Below are 27175 nucleotides of genomic sequence, written 5' to 3'. Positions count from 1 at the left end.
CTATCCTTAATCAGTGTTTGCCTTTACAGATATACAAAATCCTATCCTTCAGGATTCCCTCCATCAACTTGCCTATCACCGATGTCAGGCTCACTGATCTATAGTTCCCTGGCTTTTCCTTACCAGCTTTCTTAATAACGGCACCACGTTAGCCAGCCTCCAGTCTTCTGGCACCTCACTTATGAATATCATATACAAATATCTCAGCAAAGGACCCAGCAACCAGTTTCCTAGCTTCACACAGAGTTCTAGGTTACACCTGATCAGATCCGGGAGATTTAGCCACTTTTACGCATTTCAAGACTCCCCTGTCTCTGGGGTTTGATGGTGCCTTCTTGTGGATCATTTCAGAGAAAATCTCTGGGACACCCAAATCCACCAACCCCACCTCCACATGGCTGAACATTTCAACTTCCCTCCCACTCTGTCAAGGACATGCAGGTCCTGAGCCTCTTCCACCGCCAAACTGTTACCACCCGATGCCTGGAGGAAGAACGCCTAATATTCCAACTTGGAACCTTGCAATCACATGGGATGAATGTGGATTTAAATAGTTTCTTCATTTCCCCTCCCCTCTTATCCCAGTCCCAAAACACTGTTTGAAATGGAGAGGGCCACAGAAGATTCCTGCATGACCTGTCTACCTCTCCTATCTTTCCTGGAGTTAACCCATCTACCTGACTGTATTCGCAGTTTTTCTCCCATCCTATAATTGCCATCCATCGCACCCCCTAGCTCTTGTAAATTCCTCATTGCCTCTGTCATTCCAACCGATCCATGCAATTGGATATGATTTGCAAACAAACACATTTACTGCAGGTATAATCATCAGTAACACGGAAGCTCCCCCTAAACTCCCACATTAAACAGGAAGAGCATTTCACTCTATTAAAGGTCATCTTTACTCCTTCACAACCTACAGACTCAGAAAATAGCACCGTCTTTTTGCCCTGAAAAAAGTGTTCCGGGCTACGTTAGTACTTATGGTTTATATTTTTAAAAATTTAATCAAGGGTCAGATTTCAGTTAAACATATAATCAAGAAAGAACCCACTCTATTCAGTATTGCAGACCTACAGCAAGGTTATGCCTTAAAAACTATAACTTATCTGTTTTCTTCTGAATCTTTTCTGCATTCTCTTCAATGCTTTCAAGCAGCACCCAAAATCACACAACTCTCCAGATGACATCTACTTAGGATCTTAAACAAGTTCAACATAACAAAACATCCCTGCTCTTGTATTCTGTGTCCCCACTAATACAACTTTAGGATACTTTACGTTAGATTAACTGCTCTCTTCAATTTACCTGCACCTTTTGTGACTTAATATCCAAGTCCCTTAGAATCTGCACTCCTTGTGGAGGAGTATCACTTAATTTGTATTGTTATTGCATGTTCTTTCCACAAAATGTTCGTCTCATTCTTCTTCGTTGAATTTCAGCTTCAACATATCTGCTCACTCTGTCAATGTCCTTGTGAAATTCTACATTGTCCTCTTCACAATGTTTACAAGTTAGTATCACTCTCAAATTTAAACTGGTCTCTGTACATCAAGATCCATTTCATTAATATACATCAGGAGAACAAAGCTTCCCCTTACCAACACGCGGGGTGGGAGGGTGGGGCGTCGCTCCACTATAAACCTTCTTCCAGCCCAAATAAATATCCTTGACCATTACAGTTTCCTATCACTCAGCCAATTTTGTATCCATATTGATACTACCCCTTTTATTCCACGTACTCTAACTTGGTCCATGGCCATACAAAATGTCTTCTGGAAATCCATACCCACCATATCAACAACATTGCTCTGATCAGCCCTTTGTTACCTAATCAAAAAGTTGAATAATTTTAAAATCATTGTCTGACCACTTTTCTTCTTTTCAAACCGATTCTAATATTCAAATCATACTTTGGCTGCTTCTGCACAAAGTGCCTTTACATAGCAGTAATTAATTGATCCTGTCATATTACATAATACTTTACCAAGACAAGTGAAGATTGATTGGTTCCAGAACATGCTGTTGTAAAAATTCTCTAAATCCTATTTTCTAACTTTCATCCAGGCTCCCATTGCTAACCTAATCATTTCAATTTATCCTTAATTAAGCTTACCCATGATTATTGCTGTCAAAAGCATCCAATTTTACATGTATACTTCATGCTACATTGTAGTTACTGTTGGGCAGCCTGCAGACCACTGCCTCTAGTAACTTCTTTCCCTTATTCCTCATTCCCAATCCAACTGATCTACATCCTGATCTCCTGAATAAAGGTCATATCAGCAAGCACCAATGCCATTCCTACTTAACAGTGCTACCCCTCCACCTTACCTAAATTACCTAACCTTGCTACTAAAGAAAAACACTTAACAATACTATTAATTCTCACAACTATTTATAAAACATTACTGGTACTGAAAGGTGCCTAATATTTAACACACTTTAAATAAAGTACATTGCAGCTAGTAAAATCATCTTTTCCCCTGTGCGTTGAATTCCCACATAAAGTGGTAAGACAATGATTATTATTGTAAAGGTTCTTCACCAGGAATTAGGATATGCTAGATTACGTTTTTCATACACATTCGCTCGTGGATACATACTACCAACTAATGATTTCAGATATTTTTTAACATTTGTTGAAAGGTAGATAACTAATTTCAATATGACTGGGTGCTTATCATCATAAAATACTCCAATGTATAAACTACTGTGCTATATAAAATGACTTACGTGGTGGTCGTTTTCTAATGTGAACTCAGGTTTTTGTTTCATAGTCTATTTTGGATGTATCAAGTGGAAAAAACAGGTAAAAAAATAGAATAAACTTGAACTAAGTAGAAATCAAAGCAGATAGTTTGATGGTCATCCCATTGACCATCTCCAACAGTCACTTCCTTAACCAACAATGCACAACACCATGTGTACCATCTACCACGTTGCACTTCAGTAACTCACCATGGCTGCTCTGACAGCACCATCCAAACCTATAACCTATATCATTCAGAGAGACAAGGGCAGCAGACACACAGGGACACTACTCCCTGCAGGCTCCCATCCATGCTACTCACCATCTTAAACTGGAACTAGATCCCTATTACTTTTTCCACTGCTGGGTCATAATTCCTGGAACTCTCATCTTGTGCTTCTTCTTGCGTGCAGAAACAGTTCACCACAACCTTCTCTACAGAAATTAGTGATGAGCACCAAATGCTGGCCCAGTCAGCAACGCCTACATCACAAAGTAAAATGCTTTTAATGTGATACCATAACTACTGAAGTATTACCATATAGTTACTTGCAAAAAGTGTTTTTAGCACGCTCAATGAATTGTGAGAAGTACAGAAAACCAGGTTAAAGTTTTGATTCTGAAGAAGAGTCACAGGATTCAAAGCATTAGCTATGTTTCTCTCTCCACAGATGCTGCCAGACTTGCTGAGTTTCTCCAGCAAAGCTCTGTTTTTGTTTCTGATTTCCAGCATCCACTCTTCTTTGTTTTGTTTAAGGATATGTATAGCCTGGTCAAATCAGCAACGACATCTAGGAGCATGTGCCAAAATTAGGAGACCTGCCCCATGGGTAAGTCAAGCAACAGATGTTCGGCACAACATCGTGGGCCGAAGGGCCTGTTCTGTGCTGTATTGTTCTATGTTCTATGTTCTATATCTGAGATATGATTCCATTAGTATGACTACGCCAGACACCACCCTCATTGTCCTGCAATTCCCAATGCAAAACCAGACTCACCAGAGGTGGTGGCACAGTGATATACACTTGGGAAGGAGTTGCCTGGGAGTCCTCAACATTGACTCTGGACCCCATGGATCCTTGTTGTATCAAGTCAAAATTGGACAAGGAAACCTCCTTCTAGTTAACACTGAGGCCCATCTTCCTGGCTGATGAATGTACTGCCATGCTGAACACCACTTGGCAGGAGTATAGAAGTGGTAAAGGGAACAAAATGTGCAGTAAGGTGAGGCATTTCCATGTTCACTTCTAAGAATAATTTGGCAGCACTATTCATGACAGAGCCTTTAACCCAACTGAACATATTAAAAATAACGTACGCAAACAAGTTTTCCAGAACTTCCAGAACAACAAAAATGTTTTTCTGAATTGCCTCAAAGATGTGATTAAATGTGCAATTATAAAGGAATTAATTTCATGCAAAATGTCATTTATGACAAAAAAGATTCCACAGCTCTAACTGACTTCATTTTTCAGTAAAGTTTCAGTGGTACATCATATCACAATGATTTTGCAATTCAATGTGATGTGGCCTAATCAATGTTCTGACTTTCCCCTTTTTTGTATGCATTAGATGGGAAAGGAAAAAATCAATATAAAGAATATGACATTCATAAATTCCCTTTTCCTAACTAAAGCCAAACACTTAAGTGAACATAATTAAATCAAATTGTCTCTCAGACATTTTTATATTGATCTTTTGTCATGTAATATTAAAAATGCATTGATTAGTAAGGTCTATTGTATTCATTCCCTTCCAAAAACATTAAATCACAGTTGAAATTGGTCAAGTGTCAGAAAGAAGCAAAGTTACTAACTACATAATATTAGTCCTAAAGCATATTCAAGAAGATTTGTTGATCAGGTTGTGGATGAGATTGTCGGCTTGCCCACTGAGCTGGGAAGTTTGCTCGCAGATGTTTCATCACCATTCTAGATAACATCATTACTTTACCAGAGGCGTACTGATGATGTTACCTAGAATGATGATGAAATGTCTGTGAACAAACTTACCAGCTCAATGAGCAAGTCAGCAATCTCATTAGTCCTATAACTATCTGTGCAGCTTCACTATCCTCAAAGCTCTCTTTTTTTATCCAAGTCAAACTAAAAATTACTATGAAAATACCTAGACGCAGTGGATAAATGAAATAAATATTTGAAAATCTATTATCCTCAATTAAAAAGAGAATTTGCTTGATTGAACAATCATTCTCACATTAAAGCATGGACTATAGTTTTCTCACCAATTAATTCTCCCTTATTAAATCGACAAAAAATATGCAGGGAGTAAATTGATATGATCATTATTATTTGAAATGCTCAATTAAAATCAAAGCATTTATTTATCTCAACTATTTTTCAAGCACTTGATGAATAGAATTCCATCATATCAGGTTAAGAAGTTGGAAAATTCACTGGTGGTTGCACAGTTTTCAATGCCATTCACAACTCAGATATTGAGGAAATCAATTTGCATTTATATTAAAGAAGAATAACATTCAGGATTGGGCTGATAAGTATAAAGTGTTGCATAAGACAGTCAGTACTTGAAAGGGTTAAGTGACATCACATGGTTAAGGGGAGATGATAGCCTAGTGGTATTATCAATGGACTGTTAATCCAGAGATCCAAGTCATGTTCTGGAAACGCAGGTTCAAATGTCGCCATAACAGATAGTGAAATTTGAACTCAGTAAATAATGATCATGAAACTATTGTTGATTATGAGAAAACTCCATTTGGCTCACATTCCTTAAAGCTCAAAAGTATTAAAAAAATTCAATAGAATGAACATAAAATAAATCTCAATTATTAACGTTTTATCTGAATCAGTCACGTCACTGTAGTGACAAAAGCAGGCCAGAGGTTGTGAATTGAAAACCTTTCCTGACACTCCAGTACCAGTCCATTTTCTACAAGGTAGAAGTCAGGAGTGCCAAAATACTCCGCCGCATCTGCTCCCAGGAGGGCCAGTTCCAATACCGTACAACCCAGATGGCCTCCTTCTTCAAAGACCGCAATTTCTCCCCAGACGTGATCGACGATGCCCTCCACCGCATCTCCTCCACTTCCCGCTCCTCCGCCCTTGAGCCCCACCTCTCCAACCGCCACCAGGACAGAACCACACTGGTTCTCACCTACCACCCCACCAACCTCCATATACAACGTATCATCCGCCGTCATTTCCACCACCTTCAAACAGACCCCACCACCAGGGATATATTTCCCTCCCCTCCCCTATCAGTGTTCCGAAAAGACCACTCCCTCCGTGACTCCCTCGTCAGGTCCACACCCCCCACCAACCCAACCTCCACTCCCAGCACCTTCCCCTGCAACCGCAAGAAATGCAAAACTTGTACTCACACCTCCTCCCTCACTTCTCTCCAAGGCCCCAAGGGATTCTTCCATATCCGCCACAAATTCACCTGCACCTCCACACACATCATCTATTGTATCCGCTGCACCCAATGTGGCCTCTTCTATATTGGGGAGACAGGCCGCCTACTTGCGCTACATTTCAGAGAACACCTCTGGGACACCCGGACCAACCAACCCAACCACCCCGTGGCTCAACACTTCAACTCCCCCTCCCACTCCACCAAGGACATGAGATCCTTGGACTCCTCCATCGCCAGACCATAACAACACGACGGTTGGAGGAAGAGCACCTCATCTTCTGCCTAGAAACCCTCCAACCACAAGGGATGAACTCAGATTTCTCCAGTTTCCTCATTTCCCCTCCCCCCACCTTGTCTCCGTCAAATCCCTTGAACTCAGGACCGCCTTCCTAACCTGCAATCTTCTTCCTGACCTCTCCGCCCCACCCCACTCCGGCCTATCACCCTCACCTTGACCTCCTTCCACCTATCGCATCTCCAACGCCCCTCCCCCAAGTCTCTCCTTCCTACCTTTTATCTTAGCCTGCTGGACACACTTTCCTCATTCCTGAAGAAGGGCTTATGCCCGAAACGTCGATTCTCTGTTCCTTGGATGCTGCTTGACCTGCTGTGCTTTTCCAGCAACACATTTTCAGCCCCATGCCAAAATATTTGTTTGGGTATGTGCAGCTCTAACAAACTCAAGGATTTCAACCTATCAAGGGAAAAAAAAATCAAAGTGGTCTACTTGATTGAAACTCCATTCAACCCGACACAACATTTATTCCCATTGGCATTAGCACAAACTGGTAGCAGGGTGTATTATAAGCAAAATGCGCTACTGCAACTCATTCAGGCACCTTTGCCAACACATTCTAAATCCATAAATTCTAGCACCTAAAAAGACAATGACGACAGGTGCATGTAAAACACCACATACAAACTAAACTGCATATCATACTGACTCAAAAAAGATTGATGTTGCTTCATTGAAAATCCTCCTCCAACAGTACTGTGAGTGCATGAACACCACAACACCAGCAGCAGTTCACCACCACCTGCTCAAGATCAATTAGAAAAAAGTGCTGATCTTGCCAGTAATACCAATTTCCACAGATTAATTTTGTAAATGTCTCCCAAAAATAGAAACAGGTAAAGTTTAATACTAATTTGAATATTTTCAAACATAAATATTCTTAACAAATTCTCACATTTCTTTCAAAAATTCGAAATTAAGATTTTTTTTTCAAATGGAATTGTCCCAATTGTACATATCAAGCCACTGAAGATGGTGTTGAAAAGCTTCAATGCATCTGAAAACAATTCTATTAGTTTTAAAATAATGATGGAAAAGGATAGACCAGATCTAAAAGTTGACTTTCTAAATTGGAGGAAAGCTAATTTTAATGGTATTAGACAAGAACTTTCAAAAGCTAAATAGGGGCAGATGTTTGCAGGTAAAGGGTCAGCTGGAAATTGGGAAGCCTTCAAAAATGAGATGATGACAAGCCACATGGCAGTACATTCCTGTTAGGGTGAAAGGAAAAGCTGGTAGGTGTACGAAAAGCTGGATGATGAGAGAAATTGAGGTTTTGGTTAAGAAAAAGAAGAAAGGATATGTCAGGTATAGACTGGAGAGATCAAGTGAATCCTTAGAAAAATATAAAGGCGCTAGGGTTATACTTACGAGGGAAATCAAGAGGGCAAAAAGGGGACAAGTCATAGCTTTGGCAAGGTGAATCCAAAGGGATTTTATAAATTCATTAAGTACAAAAGGGTAACTAGAGAGAGAATAGGGCCCCACAAAGATCAGCAAGACAGCCTATGTGTGGAGCCACAGGAGATGGGAGAGATATGAAACGAATATTTTGCATCAGTGTTTACTGTGGAGAAGGACACAGAAGATATAGAATGTGGGAAAATAGATGGTGACATCTTTAGAAAATGTCCACATTACAGAGGAGGAGGTGCTGGATGTCCTTAAATGCATTAAAGTGGATAAATCCCCAGGACTCGAGAACTTTATACCCAAGAACTCTTTGGGAAGCTGCAGAAGTGATTGATGAGCCCCTTGCTGAGGTATCTGTATCATCGATAGTCACAGGTGAGGTGTCAGAAGACTGGAGGTTGGCTAACGTGGTGCCGTTATTTAAGAAAGCTGGTATGGAATGGCCAGGGAAGTACCGACCAGCAAAACCTGACATTGGTGGTGGGCAAGTTGTTCCTGAGGGACAGGATTTTTATGTATTTGGAAAGGTAAAGACCGATTAGGGATAGTCAATATTACTTTGTGCATGGGAAATCATGTCTCACAAATTTGATTGAGTTTGTTGAAGAAGTAACAAAGAAGACTGATGAAGGCAAAGGGGTAGACTTAATCCATATGGACTTCAATAAGGCATTCGACAAGGTTCCTCATGGGAGACTGGTTAGCAAGGTTAGATCTCATGGAGAACTACAGGGAGAACTGTAGTTGGGGCGGCACGGTGGCACAGTGGTTAGCACTGCTGCCTCACAGCGTCAGGGACCTGGGTTCAATTCCTGCCTCAGGCGACTGACTGTGTGGAGTTTGCACGTTCTCCCTGTGTCTGCGTGGGTTTCCTCCGGGTGTTCCGGTTTCCTCCCACAGTCACAAAGATGTGCGGGTCAGGTGAATTGGCCATGCTAAATTGCCCGTAGTGTTAGGTAAGGGGTAAATGTAGGGGTATGGGTGGGTTTCGCTTCGGCGGGTCGGTGTGGACTTGTTGGGCCGAAGGGCCTGTTTCCACACTGTAAATAATCTAATCTAATCAAAAAAAACTAGCTATTTGGATGCAGAACTGGCTCGAAGGTAGAAGACAGAGGTGGTGATGGAGGGTTACTTTCCTGACTGGAAGCCTGTGGCCAGTGGTGTGTCACAAGGATCGGTGCTTTTTGTCATTGATAGAAATTATTTAGATATGAACATAGGAGGTATGGTTAGTATGTTTGCAGACAATTGGAGGTGTAGTGGACAGCGAAGTGGGTTACCTCAGATTACAATAGAGCCTTGATCAGATGAGTCAATGGGCTGAGGAGTGGCAGATGGAGTTTAATTTAGATAAATACAAAGTGTTGTATTTTGGAAAAGCAAATCAGAGCAGGACTTATACACTTAATGGTAAGGTCCTAGGAAGTGTTGCTGAACAAAGAGACCTTGGTGTGCAGGTTTATAGCTCCTTGAAAGTAGAGTCGCAGGTAGATAGGTTAGTGAAGAAGACATTTGGTATGCTTCCCTTTATTGGTCAGAGCATTGAGTATAGAAATTGGGATGCTATATTGCAGCTGTGCAAGACATTAGTTCAGCCATTTTTGGAATATTGCATGCAATTCTGGTCTCCTTCCTATAGGAAGGATGTTGTAAAATCTTAATTGTTCAGAAAAGTTTTACAAGGATGTTGCCAGGTTTGGAGGATTTGAGCTATAGGGAGAGGTTGAATAGACTGGGGCTGTTTTCCCTGGAGCATCAGAGGCTGAGTGATGACCTTATAAAGATTTATAAAGTCACAAGGGACATGGATAGGATAAACAGACAGGGTCTTTTCCCTGGGGTGGGGGAATCCAGAACTAGAGGGCATAGGTTTAGGGTGAGAGGGGAAAGATATAAAAGAGACATAATGGGCACCTTTTTTACACAGAGGGTGGTGCATGTATGGAATGAGCTGCCAAAGGAAGTAGTGGAGGCTGGTACATTTACAGCATTTAAAAGGCACCTTATATGGGTATATGAATAGCAAAGTTTCAGAGGGATTTGGACCAAGTGCTGGCAAATGGGACTATATTAGGTTGGGGTATCTGGTCAGCATGGACAAGTTGGACTGAAGGGTGTGTTTCCATGCTGTATATCTCTGTGACTCTATGACTCTGTAAGAAAGGTGAATGTGAGAAATATGAAATGAAAAGAGAAATTACTGGAAAAACCCAACAGGTCTGGCAGCATCCATGAAAAGAAAGCAGAATTAATGGTTCAGGTCCAGTGACCCTTCTTCAGTTCTGAATTTCTCCAAGAATTAATTTTTTGTTTCAATGTATCTGACTTTGATTTTACCTCACTTATTAAAAAACATACTGGACATATCTACATGTTTGTGCTTTTAGCATATTTTGAGCTGTAAGCTAACTAAAAATATTTGTTTGTTCAAGATGAATATAATCCAACAAACCAAATATTATTTAAAGTGTAATAGTGCTTTGATACGTTTCACTTAAATCATGTAGGTACAGTTGAATATTTGACAGCAACAGCAAAAACCCACTTTCAGCTGAGATATCTTTCATCACTTTGAAGCAACTATTGTGCCAAACAGCACTGGTTCCTGACACAGTATATTTCCCCTGCCTCATCATGGCAATACTTTCAGTACTTAGTGATACATTTTTCCCAAAAAATGTTTTACAAATTAAAATAATGAAGTTAAGATAGATTGTGTATTTTCCCTATATACATTATACTCTTCATCTAACAGTGAACTGGATTGTTGTCTTTCGTATCCAACTAAACAATAATTCAAACCTGTGAAATCTCTTCCACAAGATTCCCTGTACAAAGAAATACTCCCAGTGGTCACGAAAACAATCATTTGTGTTTAATAGCTTACATTCATGGAACATTATAAAGTGCCAGACTTCAACTTCTTAAACTGCCACTATTACTTTACATTTTGTTCTGTCCTATGTACTAATGATTATAATGACTGTTCAGGCCTATTTTAAGTTGTAAAAAGGGAATTCATGCTGATTAAGCACAAAGCATTATGTGTTTTCACCCTGTTCGAGTATAAAGCATGGAGCATTCATTAGAAATTCAATAGGTGTTTGTTACATTGGAAAAATGGCCTCAGCAAGTCATTATATGGTAAATACGGCATTAAAACTTTTCTAATACTCACAGGACTAATCAAGAGAGTGGTTTGTTGATGTGTATATTTTTCCCTGTGTAATAATTTCACATTATAATCTTAATGAATACTCATGCATGTTTTATTTTGTTTCCTCATTATGACAGCCCAAGAAATGTTCTTCTCACTATGAGTCTCAAAGACAAATATCCATATAATTAAAAATATTCTGATATGTGAATGTTCTGATTCTGGTTGCAGTCATGTTCTGCAAGTGCAAATAAATTAGCTATTAGAAATAGATTAACAATGCAATCACCTTTGTTCCATCGAATAAAGGATATGATTCAAAATAACCTGTTGCACATTTCCATATCAAATTCATTGACTCACTCTAGGTTTTCTGAAGAATTCTGAAGAAAGGTCACTGGACCCCAAATGTTAACTCTTCTCTCCACAGATGCTGCCAGACCTGCTGAGTTTTTTTCAGCAATATTGGTTTTTGTTTCTGATTTCCAGGATCACAGTTCTTTGGATTTCTTTTTTGTCCAGAGTTTCCTGTCGTGCAAACAACCACAGCAATATCTAACACTTTTTAAACAGCATTCATTACTTCGAAAAGAAGACATCAATTGTAAGTTGAATCTTAGTTATCTTTTTTCCACAAATTATTTCAGCCATGGCTTCAGGAGTTAAATTCAGCCCACATTTCTATAACAAAGAAAAATCATAACATTCGGATAGCATGGTTCCTGAAAGAAATGAGTTGGAGTAGACTCAAATTTTGTTCCTATTGTGCATGGGAAAAGAAACATCCACAATCTGGCCCTCTGATTTGAGTCTTATGAAAAAAGTCTTCAACAGTGTACCTTGACTCAGTTTCTGAGAACCATTTGAACAACCATCCAAAGAAATTTGTGTAATGCTGTCAATAACTGTGAAAAAATATTTTGTTTGCTCGCAGTATGAAATCAAGAAAATCTCTCACTATAGAAACGGAAAATACTAACAAAATAATGGTGGCAGCCAGTCTTGTAGGATTGAGTTTAGCAACATGGTGATCAAATTTATGTTAAACACCATCTAGTTTGGCTCAGGAACTCTGCTCTGATATGCCAGTCTCTACTCCATTTACCTCAAAGGAAGATAGTCAACCAAGAAGATGCACAATTCAGTGATCTGTTTTCTCTCGTCACTCTCCTTAGCCAATTGACCTTTTGTTTCTGCTCACCTTCTCCAATGCTTTTCCTGACAAACCAGGTGTCATGACTGTCAGCAACTATCTCCTAGTAGTCAATGTTGCCTACCTTCACGGCTCAGTTGCAGGTGTCCTTCTGGTAGAGGTATGAAGGCTCAGACGTCCAGAAACAAAAACAAAAGAATATGTCAATGCTAGTGGTCCATTCACCATAAAGAAAAAATGGTCTTGGGTATATAGTCATCATCCATCCAATTAATCAATATGGCAATCCAGCACAGATGTCTTGCACTTAGCTTGAGTACATGCAGATTTGAATTGACATACTTCAGGACCTCAGAGTTGGTGACCTTCTCCTACCAGAAAATGGCAAGAATATGTCTCAGACAACAAAAGGTAAAAACTGTTCAGCCTTTTCTCCTACTTACTATAAAATGTTGTCCAGGTTTCACAACTGTGGAGTAGTGCACTGAAGTCACAGGTTTGGCAGACTCAGTTTAATATTTTCAGTTAGGTTGCTGTTGTTTCACTCACTTACTCAGCTTAAACATAACAACTATTTCATTTACAGTCGTCTGTTGATTTTAGCATCAATAACATGTTGCTGATGATCATGGAGCTGACAACCACCTCAGTTTTACATTGTTACTGCTGATTGATCTCAGTATGACAACATTCTGGATTATAATATTTGTCCTCCTAATGTCAATGGACAAACAAAACTCATTCCAAATATGAAAGACTCTGTCCATATCCCACTAAAAGATATTTCATGGTATACTAGAGAATAAATCAACAGTGTAAAGCAACTCTCTGAGAAGGATTTGATCTACTTTTGTCCTGGATCTCGGGTGAGCAAGGTTGAAGATGCTTCCCTCAACTTTTATAATGAAAGTAAACATCCTCGATAGATGATCTTAAGTCATGACAGCAGCAAAAGGAAGAACTCGTCAATAAAAGATGGTACCAGATCACAACTACATTTGACAATATTGGAATCCCTTGGATGAACATAATTCATCCTCCAGTAAAGACAGTGAAGTCCATAAGCTGCTGCAGTAATATCAGTTTCCTATACTTGAGGATTCAAGAGGTGTGGCATTATAGGAACATAGGGACAAAAGTAGGCCATTCAGCCTGATAAGTCTGTTCTGCCCTTCCGGAGCATGACTGATCATTTATCTCAATGTCATGTTCTGAGTTATTGGTGACAGTGCTCTCCCTTCACTACAGCTCAAGGTATTGTTCCACCTATCTCTTCAGCTGTTTATCGCAGTGTACAATGACCTCTGTGTCTTGTTTTCAACAGAGCCATCTTCTTTGTGGAATCATTTTCTTTTTGATTGCTTCATACATTTGCCTGGTGGTGTTCCTGTATTGAAGCAAATCTGGGTATTCTACCAAATCTGTAACTAGTAGCCATTGCCACACCACCCACTAGTCTGTTGGACTTTGCCATGTGTAACTCTTGATGTCAGTAACTTACTTCCTATCTCCCCAATGCCTGCCTTCAAAATGCAACTCATCCGATCCTTTCACACCACCTCCTTCAGGACCATCATAATGCAGCTACAAAATCCAGCCTATAAAGATGCAAACTCACTGTAATATTTTCCTATAATCCAGCATTTTGAATTAGAAGACTGGAAATAAATCCACATCTAATAAAGGCTTTCTTTTAAAATACAATTGCAAAAGTAGAATTTTTATAAATTCATGATATACAGAGGGAAAATAGTTGATCATCCTTGACCTAATGAAAACATCCATGTCAAGAGGATTAGCAATGACCAGTTAAAATCTTCAAGATGTTTGGCACACCACTTTGTAACAGGGCATGTTTCTTTTCCCACACAATAACGTCACATGCAAATGACATAATGCACATTATAGAAAACTACACCAATTATGAACTTTAAACAAATGGGAAGCTGGCCAAGAACTTTTTCCACAAAGGCCATGTTCACTCATGGCATAAACTGTTTCAAATCTGGTTTGCTGGATCCAGCACTCAAAGGAAAAATCCGTGGTGGGCAAAGAATTCACCTTTAATATAAGTCAGAAATATCCCCTTTTTTAATGATTGATATTTTTAATTATTTAAAAAGCTATCAATACATTTTTAAAGCAACTCAATTTGCTTCTTCAAGCATGCCTGCATTAGTCAACATAATTAGAAAACAAATTATTTTTGTAATATTTGTCATGATGGCAATATAATAATTTGACAACAGCAGCACAGTGGCCCACTGGTTAGCATGACAGTCTCACAGCACTAGGGACCTGGGTTCAATTCCAGCCTCCAGTGACTGTCTGTGCAGAGTTTAGACATTCTCCCGTGTCTGCGTTGGTTTCCTCCCACTGTCTGAAAATGTGCAGGATAGGTGAATTTGCCATGCTAAATTGCCCATATGCTAGGGGAATTGGTCCGGTCGGGTTATTCTTCAGAGGGTTGGTGTGGACATATTGAGCCAAATGGCCTGTTTCCACACTGCAGGCATTCTATGATCTTCTCCACCTTGAGAGTAAAATGAAAGCTTGTATATTGAATAGACTATTTAACAGTGTACAGTTTTTGAAACAAAATTATTTGTTATACTGTGTACAGTGCTAAAATTTGTCATGACAAAAATGTGCTTGTTTTGAGAAATGAGCACCGTCCTTTAAATGGTTATGTTGCATTCGAGTTTCATACTATGTTTTATTAACTACAGATAAGGTGTCGTTCTCATCTTATCATGCACAACTATTGCCACAAAAGAATTTGAGGAAAACACCCAGTGGAAACAGGTAACACATAACTTCTGTTGTATGTCAAGAAGAACCAGAACTCTGTCCTGGAGGCCCTGGCAAGAGTCATCATTCCAAAAAAAAAGAAATCTAAGTCTGCAGCCCACCCCCCCCCCCCCCCCCCCGACACACTGTCATCCCAAAGGTAAAATAGACCAGCATGTCAAGAGCAACTAGTTCAATGTAAATCTTCACCCCAAGCTAATAGTGATGACCTAATCCTGTCAAGCTGCAAAAACATGCAGGTAGAATTTCATTATTTACTTCCCTCCAAAGATAGCTCAAGTAATCCTAAAGGGCCCATAATTAAGCAAATAGATTCAGCATTTAAAAGTACACTGGTGGGTAAATGTATGGTGTATGCCAGAAATATTAATTTACCAAATCATTCTTCTGAAATACTAATGTAACCTCCTACAAGTGTGTTATTCTCAACTGTAACTTAAGATATATTTGTATTTAATCTTATGGACCAAAACAGATATTAAACAATCTATTGTAGGTACCTAAGAGCGGAATTCTTGATGGAATGACAGGATCACTTTTGAATCATCTCAGGCTGTGTCACCAGTTAAGGACAGTAGGTGGGACATTGTGTCAATTCTGTCAAAGGAGAGGTGTATTTTAATAAAGAAGAGACCAGGGCTGGGTTCCAAGGGTTCACCAGCACTTGGACTTTTGAAGCTGCAGTAAACAAGGGAATAGAGAGGCAACTTAGGAAAACCATTCTAATGCTCCCTCATGTTTACCTGGATATCCAGCTAAGGGATTGGAGGGGCTGTACGAGAACTCACAGCTGGCAGAAGGAAGTCAGAAGAACAGTACCATCCCTCCAAGAAATAGAAGTACCCAAGGAAAGCAAGAAAAGTGATTGACCTAAAAATATTTTTAAATGGCAAGACCTGCACTCTGGGTGAAAGTTAATGATTCCTTCACATGGCAAGGTAACATTTGATCAGAAGACAGGATGGGGGAATCCTGGCAGGGAGGCAACCTCCACACACAGACACTAATGCAGACTCTTAATTAGGAAATGAACATACACTTAAAGACCCTACTCTGCCACTACTATTCAATCGGCGGTAAGCAGAGCATTTGCCATGCAGGGAAACCAACAAAATGGAGTGCCATTTCTTTCTCATTCAAAGGCACACATAATGCCTAAATTGAGGATTCAGGCATCAAGAAGGGGTGGTACAGGTTTAGAGTCAAAGAATATACTGCTGGAAAAGCACAGCTGGTCAGACAGCATCCGAGAGGCAAGAGACATTTCAAGCGTAAGCTTTTCATCAGGAAGAGCTTATGAAGAGCTATACTTGAAACGTCGACTCTCCTGCTCCTTGGATGCCGCCTGACCGGCTGTGCTTTTCTAGCAGCACACTCTTCAACTCTGACTCTCCAGCATCTGCAGCCCTCACTTTCTCCCCGTGGTAAGGGTTTATCAAAAGTCACCTTGTTCCCATGTCATTGGCAATCCCTTTCCCTTGAGTGCCATCCCACCTAGCGGAGATACCATCTTTCAGTCATGTGTCAGCCACTCTTAATGCATTCTTGTGTGCTCCACGTAAAAGGAGGCTTTGGTTCAAAACGCTGATGGTGTTGTTGTGATGAGAAATTCTTGGAAAGAGGCCTTGGCTCTTTCCAGCTGGATAGCAATGTCAATCTCAGTTGTGCTGTAGAGGATCACAGTGGCTGAATAAAAGTTACTTATGTTGCTACTGCTGTTTCTGAACCACAAGAGCTGTCCACGTTTGACCATTAGAAGTGTAAGGTGTTTTGCTGTTCCCATTAGGTGCTAAAAGGAAGTTCAGCTGAAATTAAATGAAATCTTGGAATGATGAAGTGAATTGCAATAAATTGGTAATCACCTATCAAACAGTGAAGGCACTTTCTGAAGAGGTGCCTTTCAGAAGAACTTCCAGCTCACCATAGCCATGGCCATGGCTAGAGCTCTTCAATGTAAACTTAACAAAGTTTTCAGTTTCACTAAAGAAACTTCCCCTGCTATGCACTCATCTTATTGACACTGAGAATTGCTAACATATCAGGAAGATGATCCCTTGCTAAAGAAATGAGAATTAAACTAGTTCTTAATTGGCTTTTAATTAACTTGATAAACTTAATCAATCATTCCAAGAAAGTCCCCTGGTTATCTTCAACTTCGACATTCAAAGCTGGTTGTGTCAGTATCCCAAACCGATATTTGTTTTATATGCAGAAGTGCTCTTACATACATCATCAAATTACCCGTGGTATTTTTTTCATCTATTAACCACAATCAAAAAACCAACCCAGAGTTAATTTAACTCTGTGCACGCAAACAAACCTTTTGTTAATTCCCCCTGTGTTTGGATCGAATCATGGTCCTGGGTGGCATGGTGATTCAGTGGTTAGCACTGTTGCCTCACAGTGTTGTGCCAATTCTAGCCTTAGGTGACTGTCTGTATGGGTTTGCTCCAGTTTCCTCCCACAATCCAAAGATGTGCAAGTTCGGTGAATTGCCCATAGTGTTCAGGGATGTGTAGATTAGGTGCATTAGTCAGGGATAAATATAGAGTAATGGGTTTGGGTGGGAGACTCTTCAGAGGATCGGTGTGGACTTGTTGGGCTGAAAGGCCTGTTTCCACACTGTAGGGATTCTAAGATAGCTAAATATAAATGGATAATATTTGTGAAGAAATGTTATTTTGGCTGAAAAACACAGAAAGTGCTAGAGAAGCTTATCCATACAGAGCAGAGTTAACATTGAATCCAGGATGATTTTTCTTTAGAAGATGATATCTGGAAAAGAATCAGATTGGACTCAAAGTTTAACTCAGTTTCTGTCTCTACACATGCTACTAGACCTGCTGGATTTCTCCAGCATTTTGCACTTGTTTCACATTTCCTGCCTGCACAGTATTTTGCTTTTGTGTTATTTCCAGATTACAGTTACAGCATCCTTGGATCTGGAGTTTTGTGCATACTGTGCATTAGAAATTAATGTCAAGATTAGAGTGATGCTGGAAAGGTACAGCAGGTCAGGCAGCATCCGATTAGCAGGAAAATAAATGTTTCAGGCAAAAGACCTTTATCAGGCTGCTGAAGGTTTTCCTGATGAAGGGTGCCTGCCTGAAATGTATATTTTCCTGCTCCTCAGATGCTGACTGACCTGTTTTGTCTTTCCAGCACCACTCTAACCTAGTCTCTAATCTCCAGCATCTGCAATACCCACTTTCGCCCATTAGAAATCAATGTGTAGTTTGGTTTACCTATCCATTTTTAAAAAAATCTACAGCATATCATTTTATTTGGTCTGACTTAAGTGATAGCAGCATTGGTTTTCACAAGTACGTTAATGACAGCAAGTTGTATGTCACCACTACTTCGCTCTACTCCTCCACTGTTGCTAAATTATTACATTGCTTATCCATCGTGCAGTACTAGATGAGAAATGTATTTATTAAATATTGCAAATACTGAAGCATTACTTTCAATTTCCACTCTGAACTCTGCTCCCTAGCTACCAACTTAAAAGTCTATGATTAAGCCAGTCTCATTACAACTTTTGTGTCCAAAATGAGCTTCTGACTCAGTCATGTCAATATAAAGACCATCTATTCCATCTCTAACATTCCTCAACGTTGCCCATCTCAGCTCAAGTGCCTTCCTTGTCTATGGACAACCCATTAAAATATACTTCCTGACTGGACTCTGTTTGATTTGTTTCCCATGTTTTAACTCACATCCTGTTCCCATCATCTGTGGTCTCTGATCTACATTAGCACCCAGTAAAGCAATGACTTGATTTTAAAATTCTCATCCTGGTTTTCAAATCCTTTAATGGTCTTGTCCCTCCCTATTCCTGCTAACCCCATACACTTTTGAAATACTTGTGCTCCTCTCATTGTGGCCACCTTGTGCCTCCCTATTTTTAAAACTCTCCACTATTTGCGATACCCTCTCTCCACCTCTCTGTATTTCTGTCTTGTTTTCCTCTGTGGACAAGCTTTTGGTCATCTGGTCTGATATCTTGCATTATGATTGGGCTAAGTCATTGATTTGTAATGCTCCTCTGAATGCTTCATTAAAACACACTACACACAGAGTCATTAGGCTACATGAAATAAATTATTTTAGATTTCAAATGTGTCCCAATAAAACCCAAGTCTACCTCACAACCACAGTCAACAAGAAGTTGTATTATGATTATGTTTTCACTTCATAATTAGATCCCAAAGGAATATCATTTAAATTAATAGCAAGTCTTGCAATTACATTGACTCCAAGGTTGTCAATATATTTTACCTGTCATGATTACCTCTCACAGAGACAACTTAAACGGAGACTCTGTAGAAATTGCTGTCAGAATAGTGAATCATGATGAGTCAAATTCAGTTAACTTCGGTTGCAAGAAATTGTCAGCCATTCCCAATGGCAGAAAAGGAAATCCAATAGAAGGATGTCCATAATAGACCAAAATTTTAGATTGGAAATTCCAGGTTAGCCAAACTGTGCATGTTTGTCATGTGACCATACCAACCAAAGAAGAGTTAGGCCGCACTAGATCACATAATCCTGGTTAGGCCTGCAGTGGTAGCTGCAGCCCAGTCTTGCACACACCCTGAACAAGTGTGTACCATGAGACATCTTTAAACAAATGAAATCAGACTGTTTTACTTTCATTTACTAGATCATCTATAATATTTAAAAATTGAAACAGGTGATGGTGGAAAGTGAAGCAAGGACAGTTGAAACGCTACAGTCTGCACTAACGGGGATAAGATGAGAAACCTGCCACTTTTTGAGACAGAAGAGTTAAACAAGGCACATTGTTTGCAAATTTCAAGATATTGCCAACACAGTATGAGGGTAACAAAATTGCCTGAATGACCTGCAGTATTGTGCAGAGACGTGGATCAAGAAAAAGTGGGCAAAAATGTATCAATGAAGAAAATGAGATTATTGCCCTGATCACATTGAAGAGTCTGATGAATATCAGCCTCCTCAGCCTTGCCTGTTTCTCCCATTTAAGCCACAAAGACCAAAGAGATGCTCCAGGATTTTGCACTGCAGCCCAAAGAGAGAGCAAACAGATTTGATTGCATTGATGACGTGATGGGCATGTCCAAAGACATCATGCCAAGCAGAAAACAATTATAGCATTTATCGAGAGCTAACTCAACATTTTTTCAATTGTTTTAACTGCACAAGGTCAAGTTATTCTAACGTGAACAAATTGAAAACTAAAGATATTTTTCATATATTTAATTTCGCTGCATTTTCATTTGTTGTTCTTTTTTGACATAGAGCACATCTGTAAGCAAAAAAGGTAGCACATGAACTTCCTCAAGTTATGTCAAAGCACTACATAACGTGAAATTGTGGATTGATCTCAAGAAAATCAGCTTATTGGTAAATTTTACTGTAGATTGGTAGCAGCAGCTAAAGTCAAAGTCGAAAGCAAGACCCAGAATAATACTTAGGTTACTTGTGGCAGTTACAACATTTAAAAGGTATCTGGATGGATATGTGAGTGAGAAGGGTTTAGATGGATAAGGGCAAAATGCTAGCAAGTGGGATATTAATGTAGAATATCTCGTCAGTGTGAATGAGTTGAACCAAAATGTCTGTTTCTGTGCTGTGCATCTCTATGACTCTATAACCTGACTTGCAAGGATGTTCTCTTCCGCCAGTATCAAAGGTGAACATCTGGAGGCACCTTGCCTAAAAAGGCTTATATGCTGCATGTCCTTTATTTTCCCAAGTGGAAGGGTACTGATGATAACACCATGTCTGATCTGAATAGTTCAAAATTTTGCAAAGCTCCATACTGGTATATCAATTTATTAGAAGTAGTTTATGCTTCGCCCCATCGAGCTGAATATGCACCATATGGCATATGCGTTTGGCCTTTGTCAGGGTGTGAGTTGAGACTCAATGGGGTAGATTTCATCTTTATTCTTAGCCCAGTCAACTGGAAGCAAGTGGGGCAGTTGCCCTTCATTGAAATTGCATTATATTCAGCACTAATTTCAGTCTTTCCATGTAGCTTACATAAGCCTGTTGTTTTGAACTGTCCTTTCCGTGCACGTAACAGGTAGCCAGTGCTGGAGGTCAACAAAAATCAACACATCTGCAAATTAGAATAAAATTCTGATTCCAACATCAATGAGCTATTGATGGCAACAATATATTTTTATTACTGACAACCACCTCCCACTTCACAGAGGAACATCATAATTGCTTCTACCAATCATTATGTCAAATCACTAGAGAGGTGTCTTTTATACCATTGGATTGAATAGCATATCTTACAAAATGGTATGTGAAAGACGTTTAGGAGGACTAGATTCTTCGCAGCACAGAGTCCTTCATTCCAGCTATCCTGGGGTAGAACAAGCCATACACTTAACATAAGTGTGGCACGGTACCTCAGTGGTTAACACTGTTACCTCACACCACCAAGGACCGGAGTTCAATACCAGCGTTGGGCAACTGTCTGTGAGGAGTTTGCACATTCTCCCTTTGTTGACATGTGTTTGCTCTGATTTCCTCCCACAATCCAAAGATGTGCAGGTCAGGTAAATTGCTCATGGTGTTCAGGAATATGTAGGTTAGGTATGTTTGTTGGAAGAAATATAGGGGACTGGGTCTGGGTGGGTTACTCTTTGGAGAGTGGGTGTGGATTTATTGGGCCAAATGGCCTATTTCCAAACTGTAGGGATTTTCTATGATTCAATTAGTTATCAATTTCCTATGGACATTCAGAACACAAAGGTCATCATATACCATCAGCCCATTTACACTATCCTTACCCATAGCTAAAAATCACACAATACCAGATTATAGTCCAACAGGTTTACTTGGAAGCACTAGCTTTCGAGCGCCGCTCCTTCATCAGGTGGTAGTGGAGGACACAATTGTAAGGCACAGAATTTATAGCAGGAGAAAGTGAGGACTGTAGATGCTGGAGTTTTTTTTTCGAACTCATGCCCGAAACGTCGATTCTCCTGCTCCTTGGATGCTGCCTGACCTGCTGCGCTTTTCTAGCAACACATTTTCAGCACAGAATTTATAGCAAAAGTTTCAGTGTGATGTAACTGAAATTATACATTGAAAAATACCTTGATTGTCTGTTGAGTCTTTCATCTGTTTAAATACCATGATAGTTTCACTTCTTTCATGTATAAATTACAAACCTTTTTTTTAAAAAGTTGCATTCTCAGGTTGGTGTAACAATTGGTGTTAGCTAGACAATATGTTGAAGGTGTTAGCCCCCTTTGTTCTCTGTCTATGCCATGATGTTTAGATTGACTCTAATCTAAAAAGTGAGATAACAGCATTCCACATGAATTCATGCAGTCCCTGAGCAAAGTACAATGCAACCCTGCAAGTACAAACTCACCCCACAAAATATATGTATATATGTGCATATGGGTCTTTGCGCGTGTGTGTATCTGGGTTGGGGGGTTGTGAGTGTGAGAAAGTGTATATGTGTGTGCATGAGTGTAGAGTGGTCTAAGTTTCTGAGTGGATGCATGTGCGAGTGTGGGAGTGTGTGTGTCTGTAAGGGTGTGTGTGAGTGTCTGTATATGTGCGTCCGTGTCTGTGTGTGTGTGTGTGTCTGTGTGTGTGTGTATGTGACATGAACCCAAAGTCCAGGTTGAGACCCTCCCTCCGGATACTGAACTTAGCTATCAGCCTCTGCCTAGTCACCTCTCGCTGCCACGTCGTAGCAGGCTGCCTAGCTTTCAGGACAACTCCATGTAACCCTGTCACAGTAGGCACTGCGAGACGTGTCAGAGTGTGGACATGGATACTACCATTACATGTGGGGACACCTCCCACCATGTATGTGGCAGATACACATGTGACTCGGCCAATATTGTCCATCTTATACTTTGCAGGCAAGGATGCCCTGAGGCATGGTACATTGGGGAAACTGAGCAAAGGCTACGGCAACGGATGAATGGGAACCGCACAATAATCAAGAGACAGGAGTGTTGCCTCCCAGTTGGGGAACACTTCAGCGATCCAGGACATTCGACCTCAGACCTTCGGGTGATCATCCTCCAAGATGGACTTCGGGACAGGCAGCAGTGAAATGTGGCTGAGCAGAGGCTGATAGCTAAGTTCCATACTCATAGGGAGGGCCTCAACTGGGACCTTGGGTTCTTGTCACATTACAGATAACCACCATTGCACTATATACACACACACACACACACACACACACACACACACACACACACACACACACACACACACACACACACACACACACGTATGCATCCTGTCAGAGACTTAGACCACTCTACACTCACGCACATACATATACACTCTCTCTCACAGACACTCACAAGCCTCCACTTCAGACACACACACACTCACATGCACCCCCTCACAGACTTAGACCACTCTACACTCACATACACACACATATACACACTCTCTCACACTCACAACCCCCCAAATCAGACACACATGCACACATATACATACGTTTTGTGGGGTGAATTTGTACTTTGCAGAGTTACATTGTACTTTGCTCAGGGACTGCATGAATTCATGTGGAACTGTTATCTCACTTTTTAGATTAGAATCAATCTAAACATCATGGCATTGACAGAGAACACAGGGGGCTAACACCTTCAACATATTGTCTAGATAACACCAATTGCTGCAGCTAACCTGAGAATGCAACTTTTAAAAAAAGTTTTGTAATTTACACATGAAAGAAGTGAAACCATCTTGGTATTCGAACAGATGAAAAATTCAACAGACAATCAAGGTTTTTTTTTCAGTTACATCACACTGTAAAGTTTTTCTATAAATTCTGTGCCTTACGATTGTGTCCTCCACAACCACCTGATGAAGGAGCATCGCTCCAAAAGCTAGTGTTTCCAATTAAACCTGTTGGACTATAACCTGGTGTTGTGTGATTTTTAACTTTGTACACCCTAGTCCAACACCGTCATCTCCAAATGATGACTTATCCATAACAATAGACTTAGTTGGATGAGATTCTGAGTACCACCCAGAATGATATTAATCGCAAAGTTTCACAAAACACAAGGTTCATTTCCGAGAGGGGTGGAGTCCCCACTGGCCTCACACCAGCACAAACTGCACTGCATCAATGATGGCCATAAGAGGGTAGTAACAGTCTTTAACCATTTCTGCTCCAGTCTTAACCCTAACATACCCTCATTTTAAAGATTGTTGGTTGTTGAGACTTTTTTTTAAATGCGCTACTGCCATGAATTTCCTAAATATAGCAAAAAGATAATTCAAGCTAGGTTCACTAAAACAGTGAAAAGGACCTGATTACTTCAGAAATCAGTATGCATAATTCAAAAACCTCTCCAGCAGGTAATATTAATTTTCAAAACCTCACGAGAGGTAATATTAATTTTCAAAACCTCTCGAGTAGGCAATATAAATTTTCAAAACCCAATACACTCATAAAGCTGTCCTTCCAAAATGTCAAGCTGCCCTTACAGATTGGAAGCATGTGCAGAGGAGGAGTTTATTATTTCTGCTATCAGCAAATAAAGTTAAATGTGTTAATTACTTTAAGAAAATACTTGGCAACTTTCAAACAGAGACAATGCCTGTCTGCAAATGGCGAAGGACTTTTTCACCAGCTTATTAAAACATCCCTTTTCCATGAGCTGAAATCAACTGCAGCTATTCTTATGATGATAAATTCAAAAAAATGTAGGTTTATAGTTTAAGATGGAGACAAACTAATTTTTGCAGATCATTACATTTTGCAAGAAAACCCAGACAACTCTCAGCAGATACTAATAAACTGGCAACTTCAATCTCGTTGGCATCCTTCTCGTACTTCTCCATTCATTCCAAAGCAGTCATTGTTAACATCAGTTTCATAATGGAAAAAGAACGCATAAATTTCTGTTCTGTAAATAGAAGTGAAAACTATTTGCAAAAGTCTTTTCAGCAGCACAGTACATGCTTTGAATGTATTCTTAAACTGAAATTAGTTTGGCCTATTTCATAAACTTCAATTTAGACTGCACGATTTTCATAAGTCAGAAGTTAACTGAACTCAGCTTGTGAAACAAGTTTTCACCAGAGCTAAAAAGAAAAGTTTTGCACTTACAGGATAATAGTCTGCGGTGCTACTTTCGGGATATGATCCAGCATCAAGTGCATGCAACGGACAGTAGTTCTGAAGCACAGGCATCGGCTTGGGCAGCAGAAAATTGCAGGAAAGAGAAGAAAGAAAATAGTTAAAAAAAGGAAACATTTGCGTCCCATCCTCAACGAGATCAGAGTGGAGGCTGTGCTTCGAGCTGCAGAATCTGAAATGAAACAGAGAGTGGAGTCTAGGCAAGTTTAAGTCAGTCTGAGCGTCCAATCAGACCACCACCAGGATCAAATTTCAGCACAGAACACAAAAAAAAATTGCAGCAGCTTTATCCACAAAAATACAACCAAAACCGTTGTACTGTAGTTCTAATGATGTGAAGACACAAAATTATCAGCACAGTTTTTTTACGTAAAAACCTGAGGGACAGGAAAGGATTCACTTCAAAGGGGGACCAGTAAACCAATGTCCTTTACACATCTCGGAATTGAAGTAGAGCACAGAATCTTCCACTTTACAGACAGGGCTCAGCATTGTTATTAGGCTGTAGGTCGAGAGTATTAACTTTTGCAAGAAGAAGGTCTTTACCTACCGTCAACACTGTGAAAACACTTTGGAAACTAAGACTGGATAGGGGAGATGTTTATTTACAATTTAAAACACTAATCATTGGAAAAAAAGTAATAACCATTTGTGCTAAGTAATTTCTACAGATTGATGTCAGGATGTTGACTCTAAAAATACACAAAAAACTGAGGATGCTGGAAATGTGAAACAAAAACAAACATTTCTGGATAAACTCAGCAGGTCTAACGGCATCTATGGATAGAAAGCAGAGCTAACGTTTCAGATTCAGTGACCCTTCTTCAGAACTGATGATAGCTATGAAAAGGCGTGATATATGCTGAAGACAGGGAGTGGGATTTGTGAGGGGTAGGGGTTGCTGGCAGGAGTGTGCCATAGTTGAAGAAGGAACCCAGAGAGAAAGAACCACAGCGTCACAGTTCTGCTGCAGTACTTCAGCAAGGCTCAGGGCAGACTGGAAGGACAACTTCTCATTTTTTGGCTTGGGGACCCTGCAGTCTTCAGAAATCAATATTGAGTTCAATCATTTTAGATCTTGAACTCCTCCTTCCACGTCCTTTACCCACCCCCATACCACAGTCCCTGTTATGGTTTGGACTGTTTGTATCACAGCCAACACACTTTCACCTACTAATAATGCCTATTATTAGTTTTTCTTTCTCCCTGGATCACCATTATCCGTCCTTTTGTCTGCCTTACTGCTATTCTGTCTCTATCTGGGCTTTATCACCACCTAACATACACTAATCTTCCCACCCCCTATATATTATGATTTGGAAGTGCTAGTGTTGGACTGGGGTGGACAAAGTTAAAAATCACACAACACCAGGTTATAGTCAACAGGTTTGTTTGTAAGCACTAGCTTTCGGAGCGCCGCTCCTTCATCAGGTCATTGTGATGAAGAACAACCATCTGATTAAGGAGTAATGCTCCGAAAGCCAGTGCTTCCAAATAAACCTGTTGAACTATAACCTGGTGTTGTGTGATTTTTAACTTTTTCCTGGTTACTATCAGTTTATTACAGATCAAACCGAACTTTCCTGATTGGCGTAACTCAGTAACCCCTCGGTTCTACTTTAACCAATAAAGTTATTAAACAAGATTAATGTTATTATTTATGCATGAAACAAAAAGGAATGTACACATCTTACATTATCCTGAAGGTAACACTATATTTAGTTTTTTTGCTTCCAATTATATATCTTCTGTAATTTCAAATATTTATAGGGATTAATCAGAGATATTGGTTGTCCCAACATTTTCCTTTTACCAAATGATAAAGGTAATCAAGTCCATAGCTATAATTAAGGGTTAAGTAAAATTGTACAAAGATGAGTCTCAGGTTAGATTATAGGTTATAGCATAGAGAACAGAGAAGGAGTAAAGGTTCAGCAGAAGGAAGAAATTAGAGCTTGAGAGGAAGCTAGATGGGAATGTAAAAAAGAAAGCTAAAATTTCTGCAATTATTTAAAAAGGAAAATAAAAAGTTGTGAGAGTTGGTCCTCCAGCAAGTGAAAATG

The 27175-nt window shown here is 39.9% G+C and overlaps 1 protein-coding gene across 1 annotated transcript in view; it reads right to left on the bottom strand.

Annotated features, from left to right (window-relative positions):
• LOC132814373 (peroxidasin homolog) overlaps positions 1-25273 on the bottom strand; it is a 590104-nt gene extending 564831 nt beyond the window's left edge. Inside the window, exon 1 of the mRNA XM_060823479.1 lies at positions 25083-25273. Coding sequence (XP_060679462.1) covers positions 25083-25240 — 158 coding nt within the window. The 5' untranslated portion in view covers positions 25241-25273. The remainder of the gene's footprint in view (positions 1-25082) is intronic.
• Between the last annotated feature and the right edge of the window lie 1902 nt (positions 25274-27175).

This window comes from Hemiscyllium ocellatum, chromosome 4 (assembly GCF_020745735.1).
Source record: "Hemiscyllium ocellatum isolate sHemOce1 chromosome 4, sHemOce1.pat.X.cur, whole genome shotgun sequence".
NCBI lineage: Eukaryota > Metazoa > Chordata > Chondrichthyes > Orectolobiformes > Hemiscylliidae > Hemiscyllium > Hemiscyllium ocellatum.
This window is presented reverse-complemented; position numbering and strand designations above follow the sequence as displayed.